Raw genomic sequence first — 19,413 nt, 5'->3', positions numbered from 1 at the left:
TTGCGGTTCAAATGGTTTAATGGAAACAGGATAATCCAGTCACCTGTGTATTTATGGTGGTGAGAATATATATTAAAAAAAACAGTGTTCACCACATCTCTCAAGTCTGAACATGATCAAGGTTGGCTGTGTGGGAATCAAATGACTCCCACACACACCAAGACATTCCTGTTACTTTGTTCATATTACTGCAACTCCCATCTGCTGCGTTTGTATCACATGTCATGGTCCCCCAAACTAATAGATATTTGGCTTCCAAAGTACTGTTCCATAGCCATAACACACAACCCACGCAGAAAGTCTATTTCTATTGCAGCTCCAAAATCAGCAGTAATATCATCTGCAATCAGTGAGACACCCCCCCCGCCACACACACACACACACACACACACACACACACACACACACACACACACACACACACACACACACACACACACACACACACACACACACACACACACACACACACACACACACACACACACACACACACACACACACACACACACACACACCTTGTTGATGGGACAGTAATTATTGTTACTACACAGGAGTATTTCACTCCTCCTGAACGGGATGTTTACTGTATCTTTGCAGAGCAATGTGTGCAAACTGTGTATGAGAAACTCCTCTTAGAAATATGGAAACTACAAAGAGCATAAGACAAGTGTGGAATGACCCGTGATCATTTGTAAAAAAAAACGAAAAACAAACTCAACACTGGCCACATTGTGGCCAGCTGTGTCTCAAGGAGAAACAGCTGACTGAAAGAAGAAAAAATCAAATGCACGCAGGGAGTGCACGTCCTCCATGAGCCAAAGCAATGCAGAGCATGAGCGCATGAGTCAGTGTGAAAGTGTGACAGTACACTGGGGAACGAAGAACAGCGGAGGAAAGCACTCTCAGTCTCGGATAGGAAAAGGAACTGAAATTGGGTGCTTTCTCAGATGGGGATATTATGGTATTTGACACATAACAGTAAGACTCCCTAATCTGGAGATAAGAGACCGTCAGGTCGCATACACAAACTTTAGGAAGGCAATGGTAACCAATCAGGAGGGAATATGGGAAATGGGACAGATCCATGATGATGACATGACTTTAGAGATACTGTGTACCGCTTGTGTGATTTTAGGGCAAAATCTGTAGGAGCGGTGTCCAAAAAATTGTTTTGCAAGAATCGGCCCCATGGTGGTGAGGGCCATGTGAGAAATCAGGGGTTTGGCAGCCAAGGAGTGTGTGTGAAAAGTTTGGCATGGATCGGGGCAACGGTGGAGGAGATATGAGTAGGGGCAAAAGTGTGACGTGACGTGTGACGGACAGACTGACAGACAGCCGGTGGAGGTTTTGATAGTGGACATAATTCAATAGGGAGGGGAAGGGAGGGTTAGAGCGAGGCCATCACTTTTATATCCATATTCCGTGGGGGTACTAATATAGACAATGTACAATGAAAACGAACTTTTCAAGGTTTTAGAAAAAGAAAAAAAAAATACCATGACATTAGTGTTTTAACCTCATTTGAATTTGTTATGCTGTAGCATGCTGTATCATTCAAATCTTAGTGTCTTGCCAATTATTTGGGGGCCCACTTCTTGCAACGTCCTCCAGCCAGGCTCAAGGGTGAGAACCACTGGCCTATATATGCCCTGTATAGTGTGGTGCACAGATTTCACCAGAACCTTCACACTACTGATTGCTACTGATGTTCCATGGATATTGTGTCCCTATTGGTCCCTGTTGTATTGACAGGCATCCAGCCTCACAGGGAAGCCTGCCAGGAATACAAATCAACGGTGGGTCGGTTGTGTCGTAATTAAATTCAGGGACCTCCATCACCCCCCACTGAGCCACGTGATTGGGTAAGAAATGCGTTTGTCACTTTCTCCGCCTAACTATCGTAGCCAGTGAGTGAGTGAGTGAGTGAGTGAGTGAGTGAGTGAGTGAGTGAGTGAGTGAGTGAGTGAGTGAGTGAGTGAGTGAGTGTGAGTGTGTGTGTGTGTGTGTGTGTGTGTGTCTGTGTAAAAAAAAGGTTTAAAGAAAGGTTTACAATTACAAAGGATTCAGGTTGGGGTTACGGGTAAGATGAGGCATTTAGAGGTTAGATTTAGTGTTTTCTCTATTTTATACTTAGTTGTGTGGCGATGTCTGCCATTTTTCAGCTATTTTCAACGCTGTCCTAAAATTCTGATGTCCTCACAAGTATATCAATGCGAACCTGTGTGAGCGCGTGCGTGCGTGCAGGTTGGTGGATGCTGGTGGGGGAAGCCTCCATCTGTCATGGTTTAATTGGTTGTTGATTAGGAGAACATATGACGGGTCTCGTCTCATTAGTTTCTATGGACGGTTCGACCCAAAGTGAACCAGTCAATCATCCAGGACGCAGCAGGCCGAACAGCGCAGGCTCCCTCGTCCTCATTACAAAGAAGCAGGGGCTCCTCTCGCGCGGGTGACGCAAGATTGAACGCCGATGGTTGCATCCTCTGTGAAAAATGACGAGCGCTAAAACAAGACAGGGATGTTTTTATCGCCCGAATGAGTGGTTTTTAATTATTCCCATTCTGGATGCGATTGCTTCTAACGACGAGGGTGATGAATAAAACATAGAGGCACATCTTTCATCAAAGGATGACGGGATGAGAGTGGAGCAGGGGGGCAGCGTGGAGCTGGGTGTCTGCCGTGTCATATGGATAAAAGATCTCCCCTCCATCCACAGTCTTATCTTTAAATGATCTCCAAAAGGCACACACGTGTGTGTGTGTGTGTGTGTGTGTGTGTGTGTGTGTGTGTGTGTGTGTGTGTGTCCACAGTTAACCTCGCAAGCTACTATGCCGATCCGTGTCATATTTCTTTTAACTGGCCAAGGGACTCAATTCCCAATTTTTCTTTTTTTCAATCGGTCAACGGCGACCATGTCGTCCCTGGCAGAGATTTGCGCTCTACTCACCTTTCTAGTTTCCCCGCATAATTGTTAGTATTACCCTAATGAGATGAATATCTTAATATCAGTGCTCTCCGATTTCAGTTAGATCAGGAGCATTGCTCAATATTGCATTGCATCAAGCTCTAGCCTACAACCTGCCAGGCCAAAAATACTGCCTGACCCTTGGCTGTCAAAAATTCCAATCTCACACTTGTGGCCCGCTGGCCTGTCCAAGCAGCTCCCTCTCTCTCAGCTGGGATTCAGCACAGTGCACTAGTACTGCACTACAGTAAACCTGCGCTCTGCCACGGTCATCACTGATTACTGTCTCTCTAATCCCCAACAGCGTTTTGGCGTCACAACCAGCTGTGGACGGGGCCAGACCAGGACAGGACACAGCAAATCTCAATGTCACAGATCACAGATCCAGGACGTGTGATGATGAAGGGCGGGTGTGGGTGTGGGTGTGTGTGTGCGCGGAGGGGCAGGGCTTGGATGGCTCAAGTGTGAATGGAGGACAGAGTACGGTGTCTCTGTCTGTCTGGAAACCTCATATGTCCAAAACTGGTACTTTTCAGGATTCAAATTCAGCAAAAGTAGCAGATCTACAAGCTCGAAACTCTGCGTGAAAAGAGCTTGTAGATCTGCAACTTTTGAGTGACGCTGTAGTATGATCACGTAGGGCGTTAATTTACCAAAGTTAAAATATGGAGATAAGACGTTTCTGGCTGACAGAAACGATAAACTACCCCTCTCATCCCCCTGCTGCTCTGCCACCTGTCCACCTTATCAGCCCACGTTCCCAGCAAGGTTCTTTCAGATAGAGAAGAGCATGTTTGTGTGACGTGTGTTTATCTGATCTTGTTGAATGTTGCCCCTGACTAATCCATATTACCAAAAGAAAGAAATCCGAAATCGAAAACAAAATGCCAAAACTTGTACTTGTATGTATTTTTTTGTGTGCGCCTGTTAAACCACGCTGATTAGAATGTGTAGGAGGGATGGAGCGCTGCCGAGAAAAGGAGTAGGACGCAGAGATGTAAATGTAGGTCAAAAGGTGAAGTCAGACCACAAAGTAGAGCAACGCGCTGAGTAAAGCCGGGGGAGACTGCCTGAGTGAAGTCGTTTACTTGCATAAAGAAAGCGTATGCATGCAGCGTCATCCTTACCCAGGGGTGTCGCACCAAATTCTGGGCCCTGGGTACAAGGATTCACTGCGTTATTTTATGCTTTAACTATTGAAAAATAGCAGATACAGTATATAAGCTCACAGCGCTCACAACGAGTGCTGCGCTGCGAGCTTGCAGATCTGCTATTTTTGAAAAACCGTGACAATTTGTGCAAGTCTTTGAATATTTCAAATCCTGTTTCTATGTTTCTATGTTCCCACCTTTTCATGTGAAGGACCCCCAAAATGATATGTATTTGGCCACGGACCCCCATCCCAAAATATTTAGTTCCAGGAACCCCTCCCAGAAGCAAAATTTGAGTCAAAAGAAAAATACACATATTCAAAGATTTGCACACATTTTCACGACTTTTCAAAAAATAGCAGATCTACAAGCTCGCAGCACTATATATCTGCTATTTTTCAATAGCTAAAGTATAAAATAATTAAGGCCCCCTCCTCCACCTTGGGCCCTAGTAACTCAGTCCCACCCCCCCCAGCTTGTGATGCCCCTGTCCTTACCCTGCGAGTAGAGGAGGATCTGCATCTCCAGCAGGGTGCAGGTGAACAGCTGCACCAGGTTCTCTACGCCCAGCAGGCTGAAGGCCTCTCCCAGGGGGAAGTCGGCCAGGGGCAGCTCCCCCGGGCCGGGCCGCTGGCACACGATGGGCTCGTACACCTGTTGAACAAGACAATAATAGATCAGGGGTCTGTTTTCATGCAAAGGACCCCTTAGTTGGGAGAGATAGATTCCATATAGTTTCATTGTTTGACAGCACGATCATGAAGTGTATTTTGGATTCATGTCAATTTGTGTTTTCAGATATTTAACCACTTGAACTGTCAATACTTCTCCCCTCTACACCAAAGCTCTTTGCCAAAAATAGCAGATCTACAAGCTCACAACGCCTCGCAGAAAGTACTCAGAATAAGACTAGGGTTCAAGTGGTTAATATAAAAAAAGAACAAAAAGGATTCTATCACACAATTGAAGACCCTTGTTATAGATAACACTATATACCGTAGCTCAGTCGGTAGAGCTCTCGCCTTTGGACCACAAGGTCGTGGGTTCGATTCCGGGCACCGCCAACTCAGCGTATGAGTAGCACGGCATGGCAAGCTGTGTGGCAAGTACTGGGAGCTGATGTGGTGTGGCGCTCCACCTCAGCAGTCCATCTCCCAGGGGTCTAGCGCATTGTAACGGGGACAGACTCCCGCGTGTTACCGGCTGATACCGACAATAAGCCACTCCCGACCTACTTGTAAAGTAACTAAGTACCACTACAATTATTTGAAACCTTTAGTTACAAGTTACTTTGCAGATATAAATGATTATATTTTAAAACAATCCATTTTAGCCCTATTTTATACCTAGGCTCACCACGCGTCATAATGTGACGTGTTGTGAGCTTGTAGATCTGCTATTTTCAAACATTTTGTACTTTTACTTTTGGTACTTTAAGAACATTTTGATGCCAACACTTTCATACTTTTACTCAAGTACATTTTGAATTCCAGACTTTTACTTGTGTAAGGGTGTACACACACCAAAATACCTATAAGGGTGGATTCCCCATTCCGCCCATGCATTTCAATGAGAATGGAGTGTTTTTTGCAGAAATCCTCAACTGGCATGAAACCGCTCCTTTCTCATTGAAATGCATAGGCAGAATGGGGATTCCACTCTCATACTGTACAGGTATTTTGGCATGTGTGCAACCACTTTCCACCACTGCATTTGAGTACATTTCATATTATTTTGCCATATCACACACACCCCGTGGAACTTGAGGGAGCGTCCGGGCGGGGGCAGGGGCACCTCGTACAGGATGTTGTGCACGTAGCTCTCCAGGGGCAGCGGCGGCGGCGTGGCGCCCGTCACGGCGCGGTGCAGCTGCGACAGGAAGCGGCGGCAGGCGTGCATGAAGGGCATGGGCGTGACCAGACACAGGGCCTTGGACACGTACAGGGTGTCCCGCGACGAGTCGTAGCCGCCCAGACCCCCCGCCGCCCGGGCGGACGGCGAGTTGGGGGTCTCGGCCTCGTCCAGGCTGCTGGCCAGGGAGTCCATGCTGGAGGAGGAAGAGGGAAGAGGAGGACCAGGGTTATTATATTGGAGTTCAGTGTTCAAAATGGGCTATTTATTACTCTGAAAAAGTAAAACTCTGAGCGCCCCAGGCAGGAGCACAGGGGTTCTCAAACCTTTTTAGGCCGTGACCCCCAAAACCACTTGGAATTGTTGCGACCGTAGTTGTTGCGATCGCAGTTACTATCAAAAACTCCACCGCCTGTCAGTCCGTCCCTCCCTCCGTCACGTCACACTTTTGCCCTTCTCATATCTCCGCCACCGTTGCCCCTATCCATGCCAAACTTTGCACACACACTCCTTGCCTGCCAATCCACAGCCTCCACCCCTCCAGGGACCCCCGGAGCTACAGCGGTGCCAAAAAGTGCAAAAATTACCAAATGACCACCCCAACGGGGCTGCTCACGGGGAATTCCCAGGGACCACCGACTCCTGGTGCTCCAGAACAGATGCAAAAGTGGTCGCGCCCCTTAGTGGAGGACCCCCGCCACTGCAGCGCACATAAAATGCCGTAACTCGGGCTAGGAGCGACCGGGAGAGCACTGCGAGGCGAAATTGTCACTTAATAAATGTGCAGATACCCTGTATACACTTATACTGTGTGTTGGTTTGTTTACTGCTGGGTGAAAAAAGAAAATGACATTAAGCTAATCATCTGTGGACCCCACAAAATAATTTGGGGACCCCACCTGGGGTCCCGACCCCAAGTTTGAGAACCACTGTCCTACTGGATCTGAGCAGAGGCCAAGCCCAACGCGGAAGTGCCTCTCTCACAGTTTGGGGCTGATAAAGTATCAAGTATGATTTTTGATCGCGACGGAGGCGCGGCGTCTCAAGCGACCTTGAGCCACGAGAGGCACCACAGTTGTGAAACATTGTCAAACGTTGTGAAGGTCGCTTGAGCCGACTCAGCCCGTTTCAAGTTGCGTCCTGATAGGGACAGAATAGTAAATAATGTTTAGGCGAGAGTGTTTGGCTACTGGCCAATCACAGTACGTCCTTGCACAAGCTCCTCCCCCTACTCTCCTCAGATCTGATAGGAATAGCACACTCGCTCCAGGGCGACACCGTGCAGATTTCTCTTTTGGGGCCTCGAGCAAAACCGTTTGGGAACCACTGCAGTAGTTGAATATTAAAACTAATAAAATAAATACGACTCTAACCACTTTAATCACTTGAACCCCAGCCAGCATCCATATTCTGGGAGCAACATTAGCCCAAATTCTAAACGATCAAACTGCACGTAGATGCAAGTACAGAGCCAACTCCGTTCCAATTGACCAAGTATAGAAGATGGTTCTATAGTGGATACAAAAACAAAAGATGCTAAAGTAAAACAACCTTGAGGATGAGGAGGATGAGGAGGAAGGGTTGGCGGAGGAGGAGGAGGAGGGGTGCTCTGCGTTGTGCATCTGGTAGAGGGTCTGCATGGCGGAGCAGATCTGGGGGCTGGTCACCTCCTCGTAGAAGGTGTGCACGAAGCCGTAGGTGCGCGAGCCGTCCTCCCTGGTGATGATGAAGGAGTGGAACTGGGGCGTGCGCTGGTCCGCCTGGGTCCGGAACGACAGGCCTTTGGGCATGCACAGCTGGACAGGGAGGGAGAGAGAGAGAGAGACAACAATAGACGTTTAGAGAAGTGGTTCTCAACCAGTGGTCCTTGAGGGGGTTCCAGGTGGTCCCCAGCTAAATGATGGAGAGTTGGTCGGAGAGTTGGTAACCAAATGAACCCTTGATAGACATCAAGACATCAGAGACACATACTTCCAACAGATTACACACACCCGAAGTGAGTTTGAAAACATGAACAATGATGAAAAACTGCCATACTGTACCTACTGGGAGAAATACAACAATGTGCGAACACAGCAGCAAGATTTGTGAACTGTTGCGACGAAAGAAGGCTAGAGACTGGAACACAACCACCCTAAGGACTACAAACCACGGATTGACACCTAGACCTACTGCACATACAGTATGAAACAGAGCTGCTACCTTTAAATGCATTTTGAGAAAAAATAATGCTGCTATTTGCTTCAAAAGCTTTATACCCTGTATATATATATAAAATGTCACAATGGGACATAGCTCTGTTTACACAATGCTGTACCCCCTCCAACTCCAATGTTCCCCGTTATCAACTGTTTTTATTTTATTTGTGACACTTGCTTTGGCAATGTAAACGTATGTTTTCTCATGCCAATAAAGCTCCTTGGAATTGAATTGATGCATGTAATCCCACATGCAACAATACCTGCACAGGCACAGGCGTAGTACTGTACTATATGTACACACTTACAGTACACATCATTTGTTGCTGTCGGGCAGAAACCTCATATCTCCATATTTCAACTTCTTAATGTTTTCTTGTTTTCTTTTTTAATGTAATACCCTGCCTTGTCATACTACAGTGTGACATAGCAGATGTACAAGCTCACAATGTGTCGTAATGCGTTTCTGTCCTTCATGAATTTGAATCCTGAAAAGCAACCGTTTTTTGACATACGAGGTTTCCTTTTCCAGCTCGCTCTTGCCCAGCGGGCAGCAGGGCTCTGATTGGATTAAGCGAGGGGAAAGCGAATCACAATTTCCACTTATCATTTCTGACAAGTACTCCCTCCTCACTCCCCCCCGACCAGAAAAAATCTCATTACACGTTTACACGCAAAACAGAGTAATGAAATCACACAGTGCGGTGAGAAAAAAGCTTTCTTTCCACAGAAACGCGATGAAATCTGGCAAGCATCCTGCGAAGCTGTGTGGGACGTTCACAATTGGTGACTCTAGATCAGGGGTGTCGAACTCATCTTGGGGTGAGGGCCGCATTGGATGAAAGGCGACTGGATGAGGGCCGAACCAGTCGCGGATCGGATGGCATGCACACTCGCGCACATGTTCGCTCTGTTTTTCTTCCTGTCGTCTTAGCCACTGCTGTAGCTAGCAGTATAGCAGTATATCATTTTACAAATTGTGTTCATTATTAAGTAAAATAGCTACTTTCATTATTGGTATTACAGTTGCAGTTGCAGGTACGAGAGATGCTATTTGTTTAAAGGAGTAGTTCATCCCCAAAATGACTTTTTTTTCTTTGATTACTCACGCCATGGAGAATTGAGTTCAATAATATATTTTTATTTTATTTGTCGCATTACTAAGACAAAAATGTGATAATAGTACACTTCCCCCCATTGATTCCGGATGGGGACCCAAATGCATTTGGGTCCCCATCCGGAATCAATAGGCATGCATTTATTGTAATCAAATTTCTGTTTTAGGAATGAGTCTACATTGGCTCCATGGCAACTACTCCTTTAAGAAGTGCCAATAAGAATAAACCATTTGATAATAGAATAATTCAATTCCTGATAGTCTCCAGTACACTATAATTTGTAAATGGCTAAAAAAAATATTATTGATGCAGGACAATAATTATTTTTATTGTATTTTACAATAAAAAAAATAAAAGTAATGAACAATAATGGCATATTCAGAACATATCGGAATAATAAAACTTTTACATTTTTATTATTATTATATTTTAAGTTATTTTTTTTAACAACATTAATTTCCATGTCCAATATGTGTAATCTTTGAGTACAGTTCGAATATTGTTGGTATGTTCAGGTATTATTCATAGCCAGACCAACCACCCTATTCCTAGCAATGCTGTCATCTTCAAAGAGAGAGAGAGAGCTGGTCACTTAACATTCCAATCAATCAACTCAATCACTGCCAGGTGGGAGAAACCTAGCCTGCAGTGTACAGACATTAGTTAGGTTAATTCTTAAAACAATCATAACTCTTGACAGGAATGGGCTAGAGACTTACTTTTTTTTTCTAAATGCTCAGAAATGTATGCTCTAGCCTGGGGGCCGGATTGAATCATCTCGCGGGCCGGATTCGGCCCGCGGGCCGTATGTTTGACATCCCTGCTCTAGATAGATAGATAGATAGATACCTTTATTATCCCAAGGGGGAAATTTAGTTGTCCAGTAGTAGCACAGCAGTATACAGTTATTTACAAAGTTACAGAGACGTAAGAAAGATAGATAAGAGGGAAGAAAAAAAAAACAAAGACAAGAGCAGTACAGTACCAATAAGGAGAAGGTGCATCAATAGAGGGGGGCGAATAATATATAAGTATATATACATAAAGTGTCTTGCAAAAGAGACCATAGCAGTCAATGCTAGTTAGTGCAAACAAGTATCTCACTGTCATTGTTAAACAAAGCAAAAAAACTCAGAAACTACCAACACTAACAACCTAATAGTGCAGTGTCAAAAATCAGTGCGAAAAAACGAAGAAACTAGGAAGCGTGTCACCGCAAGGCGCACCTGAGCACTCTTCCTGGAAGGTCCTTAGAGTTCAAAGTCAATACAGCAATTGTTCCTTAGAGTCAATACAGCAATGGTTCCGAAGTCTAAGTTAGGAAGGGAGACCTTTTCAAGCGTCCGTTATGTGTCTCGTTGTACAGCTTAAGGGCAGCCGGTACAAAAGATTTTCCTAATCTCTCACATCTCCGTACTGGGTAGGTAAAGCGGTCGTTTCCTCTCTTACTCCAGTAACTGGTGATCTCTAGATGGAGGGGGTGGGAGGAGTTCTCCAAGATGGAATCTAGCTTCTTCCCAGTGCGCACCTTGGTTACTTCCTCCACCCCCTGCAGAGAGGACCCAACGACAGAGCCAGCTTTCTTCACCAGTCTGTTTAGGTTAAACGTGTCACCTGCTCTGTTGTTGCCACCCCAGCATGTTATGCCAAAAAAGAGGACACTTGCCATGACAGACTGATAGAACATCTGTAGCATCCTATTGCACACCCCAAACGATCTCAGTCTTCTCAGGAGGAACAGCCTGCTTTTCCCCTTGCTGTGAATCGCCTGCGCGTTGTCCGACCAGTCCAGTGAACTATTCAGGTGTACTCCGAGGAATTTGTAGTTATCCACGAGCTCAACCACCTCACCGTTAATGGTGCTTGGCACCGGGGGGACTCTCTTGGAGGTGCGGAAGTCCACCAACATCTCCTTAGTCTTGCTTGCGTTGAGCTTGAGATGGTTGTCCTCGCTCCACTGCACAAAGTCCCTAACCACACCATCGTGCTCAGCCGTGTTGTCACCCGAGATCTTGCTGATCACTACGGTATCATCTGAGAACTTCTGCAGATGACAGGTCTTGGAGTTGAAGCGGAAGTCCGATGTATAGAGAGTGAACAGGAAGGGTGAGAGCACAGTTCCTTGAGGGGCCCCCGTGTTGCTCACCAGCACATCGGACCGACAGCCCTGCAGTCTCACAGACTGTGGTCTTTCTGAAAGGTAGTCTGTGATCCATGCCACAAAGCCCTTGTCCACCCCCATCAGCGTAAGCTTCTCCGCAAGCAGAGACGGTTGGATAGTGTTGAAAGCACTGGAGAAGTCAAAAAACATAATTCTGACTGTGCTGCCCAGATCTTCCAGATGGGTGAGAGACTTATGGAGCATGTAGGTGATGGCGTCGTCAACCCCAATATCAGCCTGGTAGGCAAACTGAAGGGGGTCCAGGTGATCACTGACCGCCGGTCTCAGTAGGTTCAGAACCAGCCGTTCAAAGACCTTCATGACCTGTGATGTCAGGGCGACTGGTCTGTAATCATTGAGGACCGAGGGACGGGTCTTCTTAGGCACTGGGACAATGCAGGAGGACTTCCACAGCTGTGGTATCTTCCCCGTCCTCAGGGAGAGGTTGAAGAGATGCGTGAGGGGGACAGCAAGCTGCTCCGCGCAAGCCTTAAGCACCTTAGAGTTGATGTTATCAGGTCCCGCTGCTTTCCTGGTGTTGACTCTGAACTCTGAACGGTATTGAGCGGCAATGGGACATGGGACAACACACACACACACACACACACACACACACACACACACACACACACACACACACACACACACACACACACACACACACACACACACACACACACACACACACACACACACACACACACACACACACACACACACACACACACACACACACACACACACACACACACCATTTTAGGGCTGCATTGAAAATCGCTGAAAGTAGCCTAGATGAAAGAATAGCCAAACAAAAGCAGATCTAACCCTAGCCATTTCTCTTGTGGGGACCTGGAAAGGAAAATGGTCCTCACAATGTTTATTTCTGAAATTATACTATATTGTCGGAGACATTTTGGTCCTCACAAATATATGTAATACAAGTACTGTACACAAACTTGTCGCTCTCATAAGAAAGGGATGTATCACACATGTGTGTCTGTCTGCGAGGCTATTACATCCACTTTACTTGTACAATCTCAGTACAGAGTGATCTATAGTTCCATTGAATGTCTCTTATCCTTTTCCTGTACATATCAAAACAAAAGGAAGCCTGGAGGAACAGAGGGCAGCATATAGTTTGTTGTTTATAGTACAGGAAAGCTGTTAAAGATCTTATCAACTAATATGAAGCGAGCCATCATAACTGGGGGGGGGGGGCTTATTGTTTAGTTACTATTTAAGCTATCGCTATTGCTAGAGGTAAACGGGAGGTTACAAATAAATACAACCGTGGCCTGACTAAATAGAGGGCGGGGGCGTTGGCGGCACGCTCCCTGGAATTCCTGGATAATCCAGTGGAATGATCCTGTTTGTGGTGGATGGCTCATCTCCATGTCGTTATCCCCTTTTGCTTCAGCAGGGTAAGGCTCCCTGTATACTGTACCTCAGACAGAGCGAGAGAGACAAAACCACTACGGGAGACGGGAGTCAGGCTAAAGGTAAAGAAGTAATAACAACATAATAGACAAGAGAGAAAACAAGCTGAAAACAGCAGGGGAGCAGAAAACACAGAGCCGTGTGTGGATGGATGCTCACAAGACCAGAGGGGACTGAGATACAGCATGAAAGGTGATCATTACAGCCGCTTTGCTGCCAGCTGGGCAAACAGGAAGGAAGGAAGGAAGGAATGAAGGAGGTGTGATTGTGTCTCTCTCCTCCGCCAACACCCCAGAGTGGGTTTGATGCCTGGGGATTTCCATATATGGGCATAAAGGCATTATCTGGGAATGCCCATACTGTATATAGGGACATTTTATTTATTTTATCCTTTATTAATATATAATATCCATATGGACTTTTCGGGGAAGGTAGGGTGTAAATCAGAGTAAAGCAGGGCCTGGGATTAATGACATCAGAAATCTCCATATATGGGCATAAAAGGTAATTTGTTTCTGGGAATGCCCATATATGGACTTTTTATTTTATTTTTGCGACCGTCAGGGAGCAGTTTACTATGAAAACCTCCACCGGCCGTCCGTCCGTCGGTCGGTCACACGTCACACGTCACACCTTTGCCCTGCTCATATCTCCGCATCAGTATATAGGGCTTGTTTGTTTATTGTATGACATCACGCCACATCATCAGCTGTGGACTCCGCATCGTATCGCATCAGTATATAGGGCTTGTTTGTTTATTGTATGACATCACGCCACATCATCAGCTGTGGACTCTGTGATGTCATCGTATCTCCATATATGGCCATCTCCGTATATGGAGATATAAGTCGTCCATGCCCAAGTATGGGCTGGTGAGGTCAGACTTTGTGTGATGCGTAGGTTATCTCCATATATGGAGATTCAACATTCCAGGCAATGCTCTCTTCCCTGGTGAGAATTGCCCCTTTATATAGGGCTTGTTTGTGTATTGTATGACATCACGCCACATCATCAGCTGTGGACTCTGTGATGTCATCGTATCTCCATATATGGCCATCTCCGTATATGGAGATATAAGTCGTCCATGCCCAAGTATGGGCTGGTGAGGTCAGACTTTGTGTGATGCGTAGGTTATCTCCATATATGGAGATTCAACATTCCAGGTGTAACTATGGCTACCCGTATGACGTGAGAGGTGGAGGTTGTGATATTTGTGGACATAAGCGACCAACGGTCGCTTATCTCCCGATTAGGGAGTCTTACTGGTAATAATAATATGTATCCATATACATACCATATATTTTATGCCCATACATGGAGATCCCTATCTGAACCAGCCACACAGATATGGGCCATGCCTTTGCCATCTGGCCAGCGATATATATATTGATGAAATCATATATGGGCATAAAAGGGATACCCATATATGGACTTTTACATAGGTGATATCACCTGTGATGTCACAGTGACAAGGGAACCAACCCATAGACTGTAAAAATGTGTACTGACTAACTGACTGACACAGACGGAGACAAGCTGCGACATTTCTCATGGTAAATAAATGATATTGTCGTTGTCGGGTCCTTACTTCTTACGGGACCTTGTATGTCCAAAACCTTCCTTTTTTTACTTATAATTTAAAAAATGATTTACAAGTACACAACGCCAGGCGTTGTGCGCTTGTAGATCGGCTATTTTTACTACTATTGTATGATGAAGTAGTAGGGTTTTAATTTACGAAAAAACGTACACATTTGAAACTTGGAGATAGGTTTCTGCCTGACAGTGATGATATATTGTTATCATCACTGTTATTGTTATTGTTATGTTATTTCTGAAAATGATTGTAAATGTATGAACATTTTTCAACATTCAAGATTATGATGATTATGACAAAATATTTGCGATTATGTCAAATATTTGCGATTATGTCAAATATTTGCGATTAAGTCAAATAATTGCGATTAGACGATAGTGTAATAATTGTGACAGCCCTATCATAACGTGCTATGGTATGGTTTTCCCTTGCAGTTTGCAGCTAAGTGTTGAAATCAGGGAAACTGTGTTTACTGTAAGGCAGCCCAAAGAGTCTGGGAGAACTACTGTGGAGTGTGGTAGTATGGTGTGCAAAGCAAGAATGATGCAACAGAAATCAGTGGAGGCTGCATTCATTGATAGTGCCAGAGAGAGAGGTGATATTCCAATGTCTCTCTCCCATCAGACACCTCGCTCCCTTCTTGTCGACCAGGCCGGTGTTCAGTTTCAATCCAGGCAGTGCGCGCCGCACAATGGCCCGTTTCCATGCCGACGTAAGTCGAGAAGCGCGACTTGAATTATTAAGCGGCTGCTGACGCTAGAGAGTAGATGGAAAAAACACAAAGCGCTGACCTTGGATGGTCACACGAGCCAGGGACACCCAGCACCCAACTACACACCTCATCATCTCCGCCATGGAGGATCTGGCCCAGGTTATTACTTTACCTGAGGGAGGCGCACGCATGCTGCACGTGCGCACACGGAAAGAAACCTCCATGCGACGACACGTGCACATGCATACACACGCAACATACAGAGACACAAACAGAAAAGCCATAAATGTGCACTGCATATTGTTGCGTTAAAAGTATGTAAGTAAGACCAAAACCGGTGCGAGGCATTGAGAGATTGTAGATCTGCTATTTTCGCAACTTTTGTGTGGCACTCTTGTATGATGGAGTAGGACGTTAATTTACAACAAAACGTAAATATGGAGATACGACGAGGTTTCTACTAAACAGTAACAATATTAACACAAATACTTCTGCATTATCCACACACACACACACACACACACACACACACACACACACACACACACACACACACACACACACACACACACACACACACACACACACACACACACACACACACACACACACACACACACACACACACACACACACACACACAGGGGAACAATACACATGCACGTAAGAGTACACATAACTTAGGCATGCTTAAACAGACATGTGCGCGCCACACACAAGCAGGCACCCACAAGCACAACAAAACGTAAACACAAACGTTCACAGACACATACAGTATATAGGATCATAGTGCACGCTAGGGATGGGACGATATGAAAATGTCATATCACGATTGCTGTGACAAAAGAAATCGCGATTTACTATAAAAAAAAAGAAAAAAGAAAAAGATCGCGATTTACGATATTATCGCGATAATCAAAATCCCATTATCCTGGGTCGGAACATTTGCCAAAAAATAGCCGATCTACGCAACGCATTGTGAGCTTGTACATCGGCTATTTTTTGGCAAAGACATTTGATAGAGAGTGGGAAAAAAGACGCCAAGTACGTATATTATAAGTACGTTTTACCAATTATATACTAGGGTTTAAGTGGTACCGGATACGCAGCTTGGCAAATAAAAGGTGAATTGATCCCATTGTATGATGGAGAACGATATCACGATAAATTAAATCTCCTTGATACGATTATCGCCAGTGTTTTTTATCACGAAAAGCGATAATATCGCTTATTGTGCCATCCCTACTGCACGCATTGAAATGCGCACAAGGATACAATTGTGCACACAGGCACAGCAACATGCTGTCAAAGGTAACAGTAAACCATAGCACAGCCCTATCCAGAAAACCACCAGAGGAAAAAACACGATCACTAAGACAGTGATATTCAAGGTCAGTATACTGATGGGTCAGCAGCGTCAGCCCAACACCGACACACACTTCCTCTAACCGGACTGGAATGCAAGCGTGAACGGTAACTTAACCTCCGACCATTATCCATTTTTTCTTTATCACTTTGTCATGAGTGAATCGTGTCACTCTCAGAATCCTCCCCTAGCGCACACACTCATACACATTGATGGCAATCAATACACTGTTCTGATTTATGACATTTTCAAAGAAGGCATGTTCTTGTCTGAACAGATTGAGAAGCCTTCTTTATTCATTCTCCCTCCGCCTTTGGATTCATGGATTTATCTCAATTTACCGCTTTTCAGTTGACTCTTGAACACAAAACAGCGAAATCAAGAGTTGGGGGAAAAAATAAAACACAATGCCAAGCAGAGAGGAACATGGTCTGGCCAGGCCTTCATGCCGAGCTCCCTGGGTAAAATGCATAGAAAAAATCACACCTGTGTGAACTGAGCGGTGGTCGTGGAGGCTGCGCAACAGCAAAACAAATATATATATATACCTGTGTATATATATATAATAAAAAATATTAAAACAATATTAAACAAAATATTAATAATAAAATGCATGTCACTCAGGCCGCCACTGGTATCCATCCTGTGTGTGTGTGTGTGTGTGTGTGTGTGTGTGTGTGTGTGTGTGTGTGTGTGTGTGTGTGTGTGTGTGGCCTGAACAACAGCGCCCCTCCCTTAACATGTGTGGTCAAAAAAGGTACTGACAGGCTACAGACAGACAGACACGGAGACATACCCACACACACGGCCACGTATAGGAGCGTTGTGACCACCGCTCAAAAACGGAGAGGATTTACCACCGCTCTGTTAGCCAGGCTCCCACATGGGAGGGAACAAAGTGTCTTAATCCTGGTGCCTCTCGGCTGAAATTGTGTGTGGATGTTTACTAAAATCGCTCTCTCCCTCTCTGTTTCTGTGTGTGGGAGAGAAAGAGAGCTTGTATGCACGCGTGTGTGTGTGTGTGTGTGTGTGTGTGTGTGTGTGTGTGTGTGTGTGTGTGTGTGTGTGTGTGTGTGTGTGTGTGTGTGTGTGTGTGTGTGTGTGTGTGTGTGTGTCTGCCTTAGAGACAGAGAGAGTTTATAGCACACATTTCCCTGTGTGCCTCTGTGCCCTCAAACCCCAGTTTAAATAATCCCTGATGCCCTTCCTTTCCCCTGTTGGGGGAAACCTCCTGGGGGGTTTGTTGGGACTTAATAATACCACCACTTGTCCCCAGCTGCTACCCTTCCCATTTCACCCCATGAGGGGACACAATCCTTTCCCAGAATACTGATGGGATTGGGAACCATCGTTCATTTCCGTGACTCAAAGTAATTTTGTTCCAGTTCGCTAAAAAGATTAGTTCTAATGATTTGTTCACCGTTCATTGCTTCTGGTTCGGCCCTCCTCGCGTATTTCAGTCCAAAGACAAACAGTAATTGAGTCCCTCTTTCGGCCAATCAAAATGCTGCGTTTTGCCAGCTGACCGGCTGAGCCTCGTGTCACTATAGGCCTGTCACAATTATTACATAATCACCTAATCGCAATAATTTTAGATCATCTTAATTCTTTTTTGCATTGTCGTCATAATTATTTCCATGTTGAGAATTTGTATGTATATAATGTATATAATGTATACCTTTTGTTTACAAAGCCCAAAAGCCACACATAAATGACGTTTTTATTCATAATGTTCCAACGACAAAACGCAATTAAATCGGATACGTTAATCACAATTATTTGCGTGAAAATTAATTGTCAACTTAGATTGTGTGATCGTGACAGCCCTACAACCTCACGTCACCTGGCTCTCCACACGGAGGAGACCGAACGACTGTAGGCTAGCGACAACCTTTGAGGAAGCGACCGAGTTCGTTCCCGTCACACGAGAAAAGAACGCATCACTTCGGACAAATCACTGGCTAACGACCCGACGCCATTTGCCCCAGTCAAGCAGACACCTACCATGTTGACGGCATCCTGATCGAAGGGGTTCCACTCCACAGTCTCTGGGTAGTGGGCAAGGACCTTGGATTTAAAGGTCCTCTTCAGGGGGCTCTGCTCAAAGTTCTCCCCTAGAATTATGAGAAAGAGAGAGAGGGAGAGAGAGACAATATTGGTGTTATACATCAGAGAGGAAGGACAGCATGTTGAATGGTCAGTACCAGAGTGTTTCAGCAGTGCATAATGGTGTTTGATAAGCTTAAGTTATAACACACAGACATAGTAGGCGTACAACGGATAATCGGGTTCATTCATTTAATCAATCTTAAAGGACAAAAAAGGACTTTGTTTTTTTACAACAAGGGTTCATATTTTAGATTGTAATAAGAGAAAAGAAAAGATGAGTGTTAAAATGTTTCCATTTACTGCTTTCTATCATCATTTTAGTGATTTTGATTTCAGAGGGTGGGGCATGCGTAAAAGTTGCAAAATATTTATTTTTTAGACACAATAAGCCGGTGATTTCTTTATTACTATTTACAATAACACTACTAGCCCCCATATGTCGCATCTGCCCATGAAAGATTGCGGTGCATCTTGGGAATGGGCTTATAATGGGATTTTGCAATGGTTCAAATAATCTCACACACACACACGCACACGCACGTGCACGCACACGCACACACACACACACACACACACACACACACACACACACTGGATGAATGACTGTGTGCACACACAACTGCATTGGATATACAATTCACCCTTTTTCACCCTTCTGATTGGTCCCCTGACTGACCAACCAGCAGGCTCTTTCTGCCTTGTCCTGCCCTGGTTCCGCCTTTGTTATGTTGAATTAGCTAAAACA

The 19,413-nt window shown here is 45.1% G+C and overlaps 1 protein-coding gene across 4 annotated transcripts in view; it reads right to left on the bottom strand.

Annotated features, from left to right (window-relative positions):
- dennd5b (DENN/MADD domain containing 5B) overlaps nt 1-19,413 on the bottom strand; it is a 126,317-nt gene that overhangs the window by 55,941 nt on the left and 50,963 nt on the right. For all 4 annotated transcript variants that reach the window (XM_080754768.1, XM_080754769.1, XM_080754770.1 and 1 more), the window contains exons 3-6: nt 18,564-18,673; nt 7,522-7,766; nt 5,872-6,166; nt 4,617-4,773 (exon numbers count right to left, since the gene is read on the bottom strand). In XM_080754768.1, coding sequence (XP_080610894.1) covers nt 4,617-4,773; nt 5,872-6,166; nt 7,522-7,766; nt 18,564-18,673 — 807 coding nt within the window. The remainder of the gene's footprint in view (nt 1-4,616; nt 4,774-5,871; nt 6,167-7,521; nt 7,767-18,563; nt 18,674-19,413) is intronic.

This window comes from Nannobrachium achirus (assembly GCF_963921795.1).
Source record: "Nannobrachium achirus genome assembly, chromosome: 23".
Taxonomy (NCBI): Eukaryota; Metazoa; Chordata; class Actinopteri; order Myctophiformes; family Myctophidae; genus Nannobrachium; species Nannobrachium achirus.
The sequence above is the reverse complement of the archived record's forward strand: the minus strand, read 5'-3'. Positions and strand labels throughout refer to the sequence as shown.